Here is a 13,928-nt window from a genome sequence, read left to right as displayed (position 1 = left end):
AGAAGTTAGTGAAATTTAATTCACTATTTTTTAACTCCAGTGACCAGTAGTTTTACTGTTGGGGTTTTTGGACAAAGTACATGTATTTAGAATTTCTAGCTTCCCCCTTTTCTTAGGTGGGACATTTAAAATCAAAAATGAATTTAAAACACACAAATAAAATCACAAATTATTTGAACTCTGATTTTTATTGAACATTCAACACTAGAGGTATGTTATCTTTAGGTCAAGCACTTTTCAAGTCAACGAAGCAGGTTTGCACACAACTTAAGTAACGTCCGAGACACAAAGTGAGGTTCGTGTAAATTTCAAGAATATTATGGAGTCCCAAACTCTTCATATTTCGTTCAATTTTTAGAGACAGGAGTGGACGTAAACTCAAACTTTTAAAAAAGGGTCCTTGAAATACCGCTTCCAAGTTCAAGGAAATGGGAAACTCGGGCACAACATAGATATTTCAAAAACTGAACGGGGAATTCTGTAAATTGAAGTATCGAGAGGGCTATCCTTCAAAAACATATTCACTGTCAGTCCAATATTCTAGGTCATTCAATCTATATACAAGCACAAAATCACATTTGGAATTCAAAGCCTTAGTCTTAAAACAAAAATTAAGTCAGTGCAAAATTTGATAGTTCTTGTTTCTAGCGCTTGTACCTGTAGACCCCTGAAAACTCGTACATTCTTCCAGCACAATTTATCTTTACAATTTGTTACGATTCTATAGATGGCATAAGCTGTTAAAAAAGTGACATGCCCGGAAAACAAGACGGTATTAAGTTGTGGCCCATAACAAGAAGGAATAAATATATCACGCCGCTGATTATAACAAAACTCACACAAAAATTAGAACCAAACTTGTTTTGTGGTGAAGGATTCCCTTTATTCTAACTTGCTGACCTAGTTGAACGTTTTCAAACTCTTATCAGATAATTCACTCTAAAGCCCGGTTCATACTTCACGCGAATGCGAAGCGAAATTGACGTCATGAAACATTCGCTGCGAAATTCGCCGAGTTGAAATATGTTCAACTTTTACGAATTCGCAGCGCGAATACTTGCCACGACGTCACAAATTCGCGTTCGCTTTCGCACAGAGTATGAACCGGGCTTTAAACGTCACATGTTAAATCCTCTAGAGGGCGCCCTCACCTACAAATTTCTACACTTGTACCCACCTCTTGTTGACAAATAGTATTCTCTACACCCAGGGGGCAATTTCATGAAACCCCCCCCCCCCTAAAAAAAAATGCCAGGCACAAACAAAGTTTTGAGTTTTAAATGAATTTTTACACACCCAAGAGTGTTAGGGCTGAAGAATTCTTTCTTTTGGGTGAACGAATCTGAAACTCTACAACTGCAAAACGTACACCCAAATTGTACCATTCTCTATTCCTTACAATTAAATAAGTAATTTTGCAGTTCCAATGACTATCAGTAGGGAATTAAACATGTGACTGTTTCGTACCATCAAAATTTAAAACATTTGTACGTATTTTCTAAAAACTTTGCATTCTTCTTGTTACAATGACACCCAAAAGCACCAGGGCCTGGGTGCTATTATCAATGGCTGGGAGCTCTGTAAGCAATCTTTCGGGACTTCAAGACGGACCACTTCTGTCGCTTCATGTAGTAGGAGGCGGCGAGGATCATGGACAGAATCATCAGAGCCTACGGGTTGGAGAGGAAAGATAGGAACGTGACCAAGATGTTTACCAAAACTCAAAGACTCGTAAGAATTCGTTTTGGATGTGAAGAAGAGTAATGCTTTAATCCTGAAAGAGCACTCCCTCTCCCAACACAGTTTTGATGGATCAGGAACGGCAGCCGATTTGTCCCCCAACCACTCGCTGACTGACTAAGTCACAGCGCCAAGATATTGTCCTAAACTCAAACTTTCAGGTCCAGTTTAATCAGGCAAGCCTTGTGTTGTTTTGGTATTATACTGCAATGCATCTATTTGTTCATGTTTTACCTTAATGACTATAATACAGCTCATGGAATGCAACAGTTTGGACACCAATTAAAGAAAAAAAATCTGACCTACTAACTCTCTGCTTAACGCGTTACTTTCAAATTCAAATTCTAAACCGAAAAGCTTTAGTCACAAAATTATCCCAACCAATGATGGAACCTTCTTATTTACAAACTGTATTGACCTATCACGGTAAAATCGCTTGCAGCTTGTGAAATATTGTCAATGCAGCTTGTGAAATATTGTCCAATTACATGATATACAAATGGACGCAGAACGCGCAGAATCTGAGACAAACGAAACTTAGTGTACAAAAACTCCATAGGGTTGTCTAAGGGGCATGGCTAACTCGCAAACGGTGATAGGTCAATTACATGCATAACCACTCTGCAAGATTTTCTTAAGTTCCAGCTACCAACATTTTCCAAAAACCTTTTTAACTGTTTCCTCTTTGAAAATGGACCCTTCCTGCCTGTCAATCAAATAGCATGCACTGACCAATTAGAGCACGACTTTTGGTCAGGTGACTACAGTAGCACAGTCACCCTTGGTAACAAGCACCGTGAGAAAGGTACACGAACCCAAGGTGGGCGGGGCTTATGGCTGAATCTGGAATGTGTCATTGAGATATTTCCTCGGCCAAATCTTGCCATCTTACCTTGAGACCCATCCTTTTGCGTTGGTCGTGTTCTGGCTCGGCAGACCATCGCAGGAAGCAGGATACATCCTTCGCCAGCTGACTTAGTGTGGCGGGGGTACCTGTAAGGCAAGAAAAGAGGGCATTTTGAAATTTAGGCTATACATGCAAAAAGAATGCAAGAAAATATGGGCGCAAACAGTGCACAAATTGCGTATTGACTTTGAGTAAAGACTTTTGTTATTTTCAAACACAGAGAGCCACTTTATATGGGTAACTTTCAATTTTGCATAATTTTTCAACCTTAGTTGACAACTCTACAGGGTGGTGACAATCTTCCTTTCCCCTAATTTCTAAATTTTCAACAGTATTTTGTCAAAAGCAATGACTTAATGATCCCTTTTTTTTCAAGTTGATGTTGTGGAAATCTTCACAGTTTTGACATTCACTTTGCATCACATGTAAACTGGCACACTAATTGCCAACTTCATTTCATGTTGCGTTGCGTCGTAATTATACCTCATAATTTCCCTCTAAATCCAAACTCTGTCCTCATTCCATGACATTCCTGTTGCTTTTCAACGGCGCCAGGTGTCTTGGTGAGTCCAATAACTTAAAAAGTGGATTTAGTTGTCTCACAGCAAAGGGGTCCCGAAGTACACCATTGCCTTTAGAAGCAACGGGAAATAGCCAAAGCTGGAATGAAGTCGATGATTCAAAACTACCTAAGTCTGGTACTCACCATCTTCATATTCGATAATCTCATTGTAGAGCGCTGGGGCCATACCGATAGCCTGGCCAGGGAAGTAAGGGTTATAATACAACGGATCCTGGACGTCCACACCAGCAGGAGGATCGCAGTAACCAGTCAGCAGGGAGAAGAGGTAGTCCTCGTTGCCATGGCGAGCCAGGGCGATGTAACTCAAATCAGGAGGCAGGGATCCTAATATTCAAATGAGATAACAAAATGAATCATTCATTTCTTTGCTAAGCGTCATGCATATTCATTAGCCAATCCAAACTAAATTCGCACTGTTCTTTGTTTCTTACTGTTGATACAGTTGCAGTGAGGTTTAATATGATACAAGTTGGGTTGTAACATCTTGAAGATTGCAAACAGTAAACATGGTAAACATTCATAACTAATCAACAAAATCCAACAGAAATTACCCACTTTTAGAGGTTTAAGAAACAAAAATGACAAAATTTGTTTTAAAAATAATATTTTAACAATATTTTTCTCCTACTTCGAAATAAGCAATATGGTATTAAAGCAAATGTTAAAAGCCTGTTTTAGAGGACACTTTTGTGCATACACTAATGATACGACTTGTGAAAATGTTACAACAATTACAAGCATTTATATCTTGAGCTTTAAATATGACATCTGGAAGTCTGACTTCAACTTGAATTTGAAAATAGATGGAGTACAAAACAGATGATTACAATACTTTACCCTCATTGGCTGCTCTGGCCGCTTCATCGTTTTCGTACGGTTTGGGGAAGTAATCTGACAACTTGCCGGGACGCTCAAAGAATTCACCGCTCTCATCCGGTCCATCTTTGAACATGTACTACAAGGAAAAAAAGGTCATTAAAAAGTTGTCTTCGTTTGTAGTACCACGTTAATTTTCAGGTGGTGCTATGGATGTTTGTTACTAAATACCCCTTTCATGTTTCCCACGACAGGGCATAACTTGCATATAAATCGCTTATATGTATGCGTGTCCATGTCCATGTCCATGCACGTGCGTTTTGTACTGATATGAATTTGAGTCACACTAGGACTTGTATGAAATGACTCGTGACTCGGACTCAGACTTGAACCAAATGCCTCGAGACTCGGACGTAGACTCGACCCATGTAACTCGACAACACTGGCACCACCTCGGCAAGGTGATTGACGGAACACTCTACAGGGTGAGTAAAAAAAAAGCGAAACCCAAATGTTGGGACCATTGTTTTAGTGAAGTTCTGCATGTAACACTTTCAAAATCTAGGATAGGAAAAGCCCCATTCATAAGCTTTCTTTTAGTACAAGAATCGTTCAAATCACTCATGTACTTTTCAACTTACGGAATTTTAAACACAATCCCCGTTTTAAGGTTCTGTCCATGGATCACAAAAAAAAACTTCAGTGTTCTTTCAGCAAAACAAAAACAAATCACACAGGGATGTGTGTGAATGGTTTTTGTTTTGCTGAAAGAACGCACACGTTTTTTGTGATCCGTGGACAGAACTTCAAAACGGTGGTTGTGTTTAAAATTCCGTAACTTGAAAATTACATGAGTGATTTGAATGATTCTTGTACTAAAAGAAAGCTTTTGAATTGGGCTTTCATGGCCTAGATTTTGAATGTGCTACATGCAAGACTTCAACAAAACAATAGTCCCGACATTTGGGTTTCGTTTTTTTTTTTTTTTTACTCACCCTGTACAAGGAATATCAAGTGCCAAATACTATTTTTACTAGATTGCGACTCACCTCCTCTGCCAAGGCCTTGGCTTCATCCTCCGTGTGTGTTACTCCGATCAGATTCCTGAAGGCCAGGTAATTCATGCTGTGGCAGGCTGAGCAGACGTCCTTGTAGACTTGGTAGCCTCGACGAAGGCTGTGGGTAACAGAAAAATTCAATAAATAAAATTGGTCGGTTGTGCAAAAAAGTTGCGTTGGTTATAGGGTCTGTGTGTTAACTGTTAAAGCACTGTATGTTCGTGTTTTACTATACTCTCGAGGACTATGCTTTGTGTTTCTCTTTGTCCCTGTAATACAACATTCTCCCATAGACTAAGCACACAACCTTACTACAGAGGACCGTTTCCAATAAAAGACCCCACTCCCGAGGACTGAAAGGATCAGTTGTTCTCCCTTTGTGCGTCGGTCCTCGGGGGTTATGTAGAACACGTACATACTGGTGTACAATAAAGTCAGGGTCAATGTACATGTACAGTTGGTGTGCTGTATGCACGACACTTTTTCAACTCAGTGTAAAACCAACAGCACATGGTCACATTTTATTACATGGAGTTTCTACTGGTTCTTTTCAGAGATTTCATGTCAAACGGTACGACCACATACAGACTCTTACTGCAACCCTTCCAATCTTAGCTCACAGACTATTTTTGCAAAATCCCAGTTTTCCTTGCACTGTTAAAATTTTGACATTCATTTTTTTTTTTTAAATGGGAAGCCTGAAAATCTAAACTTGACCACTGGTCACTGAACAGATTAAAATTGCCCTCGTAATACAGATTTCGCTGCGCCATTTTCATCATCTTCTTTTAGCTTTATTTTTTTAAAAATCAGAGTTTGCAGGGAAAAAATGGTTAGAAAAATCAGAATTTTAGAAATAAATTTGAAAAAGTAGGATTTCCGAAAAGTTTCATCAAATTGTAATTCTGCAGATTTACAATTTGCTTCTAGGGGATCGCCTGGACCACCCTACCTGCATATAGCCTTGTGTGGCATGGCTCTAATTATCAGTGCCCCCCCCCCCAAAGAAAAACACCCAAATTGTCTACCTTGCATGATCAAAGGAGCTGAACAGTCCCTTGTGGTTCCAGGGATACTTGGGAGCGTGTAGTTCGTATTCCTCAGCGTTGACGGACATGTGTAACGTGGCTACCACACCTGCACCGCCTGCAGCCAGAAGGCCGAGCGTTCCCAACATCTGCAAGGGCAAAAATACCCACGAAATAGTCAGAAAGTCAGTAAACGATTAGCAAAAAAAAAGCATAACCCCCAGGAACATTTTATCAGAACTGAATTTGCAAAATTTAACTACTGTAAAGTAACCTGATGACACTTTTTTCAAACATCATAAAACTCCGGGGCATCAAGGCACTAAAGGAAAAATGGTTAGGCTTCAGCCATGAAAAATGAAAATACTGAAAATACCTGAAAGGGGATTTTGATGGATTTAGATTAAAGGTTTTCATTACATTTGTAATATGTCTTCCTTGTTGGTAAAATGAATTGATGTAAAAATCTTTTGTTATTAATATATAAATTTTACTTTTTATTATTTTCTTCTTTTAATACTTACTGCTTTTTTGCCTGTTGAAATTCTAGAAAACGCTGACATATTGGCCTGGAGATAAAAGAATTAAAAAATGTTATCTGAATTCATAAAATATAAGGAACAACTGCAGAATGCCCTACAACTCATGTATCCGGGGCGCAGCCAGCTACGCAGCTACAAAGTCACGGTCGAATGCCCGCATTAAACTTCTTACTGCCACTCTGTATTCGCAAAGCCAGTCAGGGAAACACATTATACTTAGACTTTTTTTCGAAAGTCCCCACTCAATTTACATTGTTACTGATTTTTTGCCCTTTGAGGTTTTTTCTTGAAAGTGAAAATAATGCCCTGTCCAACTCATAATGTGTCATGTGTACCATACACCGACGATTACTAAAGTCAAGCAACAGGCGTGAGGCAGTGTAGCGTGAATTTAGGTTTCTATGAACATGATGAAATACAAACTCATTGGTAGGCCTAGTATTGCACATGCCTAAGTGAAGACAATTAGGAGGTGACTGGTCACGTGAGAGGGTTTAACCAATATAAGGGAAAAGAAGTCCGACATTAACGGAGTCTGATTTTTATATGACACCGGCCGCGTGCCGCGTGACTGACAGCCAACAATCCAGCATGCAATGCGCGTGACCTTTGCCATGGTGGAATTTAGTTACACTCTACATGTACAAACCAGCCTCCAAAGTTGCACTGGAAGTTCTCCAAAAAAAGCAATGGCTTAAAATGCAATGCAACTTGTTTTAGTATCGTGACTATATTTTTTAAGTACATGGAAAAAATCGGAAAGATTCCCATATCTGGCCATCACTAATTTTTCCCTTCAGTGGCCTCTCAGCCATCCGGAAGTGATAATATGTCCTAAAAAGTCAAGTCAAAATATTGAAGTATTTACTGAGAAAACACGTAGAAATTATCAGACCACTCTAGGGTTTGTGCACAGGGTGACAAGTGATGGCCAGATATGGGAATCTTTCCTTGTTATTCATTGAACACCGGTCAACCATGCAGCATGGTCGATCTAGCTGTGCGGACACATGATTGCATGTACACCTTATTGCACCGATTTTATCTTAAAGGGAAAATACAACATTTGATGTTGGTGATTTGATGTTGGTCCGTGCTTCGTGCAAAAAGATACCAGCCGAGAAAGCTGGTTGCGCGAAAATTATTTCTTTAGCTTAGGCAGCGCGAATTTGGGGCACTGGGGCCGTATTCACAATACTCAAACTTAAGAGAATACTTGAATTAGTCTTAAATCTAAGCACCCTGCTAACTTAAGTGGGGCGCTTAATTTGGTATTCACAGAAGATCTAAGCACCCCACTTAAAGTGCTCAATTTAAAGGGGCGCTAGGTCCTGAAATCCCCGAAAATTTCATGTTTTGGATGGTTAACTTAACAAATCGATCGAAAATATCCAAGAGAATGTCAACGAACTACAATTCTAGAGCTGTCACACATTAATTTCAACTTTGCTTTCTTCCACAATAATTTGATATCGACAAAATTTTCCTTTTTAATAGCCCCTAGAAAGTACAATTTTGTGCCTAAAAATTACAAACCAACGGACAGAAATAAAGCCGCCATGACAGCCTTAGTGCCCCACTTAACTTGACGTCTTAAGACACGTCCTACCACACGAAAATAAGAGGGGCACTTAAGTGAAAACATGGAAAATGTTTCATGAATACTGCTTAAATATTAAGACTTGTCTAATTCGCATGTTTAAGTGGGATGTGCTTAGGCCTACGTTTTATTAATGACTTAAGTCGTTTCGTGAATCCGGTTCGTTTAAGTGTGACGTCATCTCAATTCAACCATGCGTACTTCACACGAATGAGACCGGAAGATAACGCAACTCGAGCATTTATCCAATGGATGCGAGTATTTAGTGATGTGCGCGCGAGTGTTGTAATAAAGAATGACGTTTTTACTAATGAACCGGATACAGCCCCAGCTGTATCCTCGAGTCATCTAGTCCGAGTAACTTGGACCTAACTTATCGCCTTTTTTAACATTTGGACATGGTCTGGCAATAGTAAGGTCCAAGCTAATACCGAGACCTAGACAACACAGTCACTGACAGTCCCAAAAACCAACATTTTCCAACAAAAAACATCAGATTTCACCTTCAAAACGGCCTCCAAATTACTAGATATGTCACCTGAGGTACAAGTAGACATAGATGATTAAGATGGTTGTACTTAAGTTTACTTACGATCCGGAAAAAAGTGAAATTTTCCGTTCAATTCTGAAGACCCCCTCTGCCTAGGTTGTCGTTGTTGTGCTCACGTTCAAAACTGCTTAATAATGGCGTCTGACCTCGACCTCATGCAAAGGTCGTGACGGCGCGCTTGCGCACAATGCACTGCATGCACGGCAGATTCCCCTGCGCCGCGCCGACGACTGTTTCCTGATAAAGAGTGCTGTGTAAGTTCGCGGTACGCCTAGGAGTCGCACTCTTCATCAGGAAACAGTCTAGCCCCATAAATGTGGCCTATTTACTGGACTGCCTCCGTAAACATAGGCCAAACATCCACATGTACAAAAATCGTGTCGACTTTGCCAAATTTTGATTTTCACATTTAGGCTTAGTTTGTAGGATTTTTGTGCTTTAGAAGCATACTCACCCTCTTTATAGGCTAGTCAGAAAGTGCTGCCTTTTTCAGATGTCTAAGTTTTGTGAAATTTCATGTTGAAATTTTGATACGCAAACGTGTAAAAATTAATCTGGAAATTTCACGAAAAATATACATCTGAAAAAAGGCAGCACTTTCTGATTAGCCTATAAAGAGGGTGAGTATGCTTCTAAAGCAAAAAAATCCTACAAACTAAGCCTAAATGCGAAAATCAAAATTTGGCAAAGTCGCCACGACTTTTGTACACGTGGATGTGTGGCCTATGTTTACGGAGGCAGTCCAGTAAATAGGCCACATTTATGGGGCTAGAAACAGTCCAAATGTTAAAAAAGGCGATAAGTTAGGTCCAAGTTACTCGGACTAGTACGAGACATCATAATAATTGGCGGTACAACTATAGAATGCAGGGCCACTTTACTCTACATCCGCGCCTCCGTACGGCTGCGTGGAGGCGTGGAACCGCAGTCGACCTACCTCCGAAAATCGATCGTGGAGTCGTGGAGCCGCAGAGAATTGCGCCCTCTATCGGTGCGCGTCTCTGCGACTCCGCGACTCCGCGCCTCCACCACTGAGAGACAGTGCCCCGTCGCCCTCCCCCCCCCTTCCTAATTTGCGCGCCCAATTAAAGCGACTCTGCGACTCCGCGACTCCGCGCCTCCGCGACTCCAGACAGTGCCCCGTCGCCCTCCCCCCCTTCCTAATTGGCCCGCCCAATTAAAGTGACTCTGCGACTCCGCGACTCCGCGCCTCCGCGACTCCAGACAGTGCCCCGTCGCCCTCCCCCCCTTCCTAATTGGCCCGCCCAATTAAAGCGACTCTGCGACTCCGCGACTCCGCGCCTCCGCGACTCCAGACAGTGCCCCGTCGCCCTCCCCCCCTTCCTAATTGGCCCGCCCAATTAAAGTGACTCTGCGACTCCGCGACTCCGCGCCTCCGCGACTCCAGACAGTGCCCCGTCGCCCTCCCCCCCTTCCTAATTGGCCCGCCCAATTAAAGTGACTCTGCGACTCCCCGACTCCGCGCCTCCGCGACTCCAGACAGTGCCCCGTCGCCCTCCCCCCCCTTCCTAATTGGCCCGCCCAATTAAAGTGACTCTGCGACTCCCCGACTCCGCGCCTCCGCGACTCCAGACAGTGCCCCGTCGCCCTCCCCCCCCCTTCCTAATTGGCCCGCCCAATTAAAATGGATATGGATGCTTCGTTCTCAAACGATTCCGCCGAGAATTGCGCCCTCTATCGGTGTGCGTCTCTGCGACTCCGCGACTCCGCGCCTCCGCCACTGCGGCCACTCCAGTGCCCCGCGTCTCCGCGATTCTGCGACTCCAAGACTCCGCGCCTCCGCCGCTCCAGACAGTGCCCCCAACACATTTACAAGCACGCCCTCCCTTCCGATCCTTCATGAGAAGCTTTGAAGACAAGTGCAGTGCATTCCTTCGCTGTACTTAGCACTTTTTGGCAGGTTTGCATATCTATTACTCCTATTCCATCCACGCCTCCAGGCAAAATAAAAAACCTTGCTTCGGCGTGGCCCTGCATTCTATAGTTGCTCCTAATTGGCACAGCAGGTAACGCTTGCAATATGCTAGCCCCACTAGTGTGGCCGTCGGTATGCTGCACTGAACCTCTGCAGAGGTTCAGCGCAGCATACCGACGGCCACACTAGTGGGGCTAGCAATACGCGCGCGTTGTCCAACACAAATTGAATGCGAGTGCGTCAAAATAGGATCTCGTCATTGTAGGGGGTCTGACGATACTACGGTCCCGATACTACGGCACGGTAGCGTACCAAGCGTGCGTACATGGCACACATTGGCTGATTGTAACGATTTACGGGCCGGCGTTTTCGACACGCGCACAAGACAGCAAACTTGACAAACACTGTGTCACTAGACCTGCTTAAGCCAAAAAAACACTAATCGGAATATACCTCCTTAAAATATGTCATACAGTCTTCATTTCACTTACCTTTTGACAGAGTAATAACCCATTTTGCCGGGATTGCCGGAGTAAAATCGGAACTTTTCGTAACGCCACCGTCGCCATCTTGCTTGTGTAATCTCAACAATTTCGATTCTTGTTGAATCAAATTAGAAATCCTTTAACCCTAGTATCGATACCAAAAAAGTTCGTTGCCCGCCGCTCGCGCTAGATGTCGATGGGCGGGGATACCGGGAAGGGGAGGGGCAGTGGAGGGGCAGGGAAGGGTGGGGCGCGCCTCTTTCAATTTATTAATTTTTTCCTTGATCTATAATTCATTCGATCAGAGGAAGCCACCGGGAGTGGAGCATACCTGTACTAATGTGTGCAGATAAGAAAATATTCTAGTATTATAATAAACAGCAACTCACAGCCCACCACCCCAACCCTCCCCCAACCTCGCAAACTCAGGACCTTTTACAAAAAAATAAATTTGGATTCACTTAATTTGCTGGCAATTTTGTATTCACCTTTTTGCTTCTTCTCGTTTGTACTCGTTGCCACTATCATCAGGGGCCGCTGTACTGATATGTTATTACGATACCAGTAAAGGGGGCCAAAATAATTGAACGCTAAAGTTCCTAAAGTAATTCTGGAATTGCCTTAGGCCCTCCCTGCATACCAACAATTTACAACCGTTGTGTTGGGGGGAGGTGGTGTATTCTTTTTTACAAAGCATAGTATTGAAAATGGGTACTTTAGGCGGGCTTTAGGGCTATAGGTACAGCCGCGGGCTTGGAATGTTTTATTGTCCTCGTTTGGGCGCTTCTATCTCCTCTCTTTTTCTAACTGTCCTCTTTTCTGCACAACTTATGGGTTTGGTGAATGAAGAACCCTTTGAAAAAAATCCTGGATCCACAATCAGATCTAGTCTGAGTATAGACCGCTTGCAGATGCGTTCGATAATCGACGCGCGAAGGCGCGCGACGCCATGTTGTGGGACAAGCGTATATCTATCTATGCACATTTTGTCCCATAACATGGCGTCGCGCACCTTCGCGCATCAATTATCGATCGCGTCTGCAAGCGGTCTATTCCCCGCAGTATCAACGGATCCCAGTCTACGTATAACGTCTGATATATCTAAGCATGCAGATTTATGCAATCCCGCGCCTCAGCCAATGGACCGATCCAGTAAGCCCCGCCCACTGCGCACTTGGCAAATTAACACGTGCTCCTCTCCAATGCCACGCTGCATTTTCCTGCAGCGCGCATCATACGCGCGTGCATCATACGTGCGTGCACGCATGTCGGACTTTGTGCACGCACGTCGGACCTAAATCACGGCTATGATTGGTCTGAACACCATGGGGCGGTGCTTACTGGATCGGTCCATTGGAGTCGACTTTACTAAATCGTGACGTCATTTCATTCCCAAATCAGGACTAAAAGTTGGTAGCATAAAATGGTACGACAGTAGAGCGCGTAATGAATATGCATGACTATGACGTCACTAGAAGCTCATGAGTAATATATCACGCACGGTACTGATAGATATACATGTACATGTAGATGCACACTGTATGTGCGGCATCCCACTTACCGATGATATCACATTTAACAAGTCCTCTTTCTACTGTCGCGCCTTCACCTCTAGTGTCGTCCCACTTACCGGATGATATCACATTTAACAAGTCCTCTTTCTACTGTCGCGCCGCCACCCTCTAGTGTCGTCCTACTTACCGATGATCATCAAGTAACTTACCGATGATCATCGGTAAGTGGGACGACACTAGAGGTGACGGCGCGACAGTAGAAAGAGGACTTGTTAAATGTGATATCATCGGTAAGTGGGACGACACTAGAGGTGAAGGCGCGACAGTAGAAAGAGGACTTGTTAAATGTGATATCATCGGTAAGTGGGACGACACTAGAGGTGAAGGCGCGACAGTAGAAAGAGGACTTGTTAAATGTGATATCATCGGTAAGTGGGACGACACTAGAGGTGACGGCGCGACAGTAGAGAAAGAGATCTTGTTAAATGTGATATCATCGGTAAGTGGGACGACACTAGAGGTGAAGGCGCGACAGTAGAAAGAGGACTTGTTAAATGTGATATCATCGGTAAATGGGACGACACTAGAGGGAGGCGGCGCGACAGTAGAGAAAAAGGACTTGTTAAATGTGATATCATCCGGTAAGTGGGACGACACTAGAGGTGAAGGCGCGACAGTAGAAACAATTGTTAAATGTGATATCATCGGTAAGTGGGACGACACTAGAGGGAGGCGGCGCGACAGTAGAGAAAGAGGACTTGTTAAATGTGATATCATCGGTAAGTGGGATGCAGCGCATATATGTGCATCTACATCTATCAGTACCGTGCGTGATATATTACTCATGAGCTTCTAGTGACGTCATAGTTATGCATATTCATTACGCGCTCTACTGTCGTACCATTTTATGCTACCCTAAAAGTTTGATTGGTCAATTCGAATGCAGTGTTTGTAATACAAAAATGACCGGGCGCATATCGCGTAACACATAATACAGAGCGTGTACGTGACCACAGCCTTTGTTGCTGGGCTAGGTTTTTTTTTTTATCCATGTCAACATTTGGAAAGGTAGTGGTACCCTGACTTCATCCCATATCCGCTTTTGTGATAAACAAACCGGGGTTCCGATCATGTGATAGTCACGTGATCAGATACGTGTATAGTATCTG

General features: G+C 43.0%; 1 protein-coding gene across 1 annotated transcript; it reads right to left on the bottom strand.

Moving 5' to 3' along the window:
• Positions 1 to 1,326: 1,326 nt before the first annotated feature.
• LOC119738600 (cytochrome c1, heme protein, mitochondrial-like) lies at positions 1,327 to 11,373 on the bottom strand. The gene is made up of 8 exons (XM_038213506.1): positions 11,252 to 11,373; positions 6,657 to 6,701; positions 6,133 to 6,281; positions 5,096 to 5,222; positions 4,068 to 4,185; positions 3,354 to 3,554; positions 2,633 to 2,733; positions 1,327 to 1,670 (listed from the first exon to the last, which is right to left on the bottom strand). The coding sequence occupies exons 1-8, from the start codon at positions 11,327 to 11,329 to the stop codon at positions 1,563 to 1,565; spliced, it is 927 nt and encodes a 308-aa protein (XP_038069434.1). The 5' UTR covers positions 11,330 to 11,373; the 3' UTR covers positions 1,327 to 1,562.
• Positions 11,374 to 13,928: the final 2,555 nt, after the last annotated feature.

This window comes from Patiria miniata, unplaced genomic scaffold (genome assembly GCF_015706575.1).
Source record: "Patiria miniata isolate m_02_andy unplaced genomic scaffold, ASM1570657v1 HiC_scaffold_3, whole genome shotgun sequence".
Taxonomy (NCBI): domain Eukaryota; kingdom Metazoa; phylum Echinodermata; class Asteroidea; order Valvatida; family Asterinidae; genus Patiria; species Patiria miniata.
Note: the sequence above shows the minus strand (reverse complement) of the source record. Positions and strands in the feature narration are given on the sequence as shown.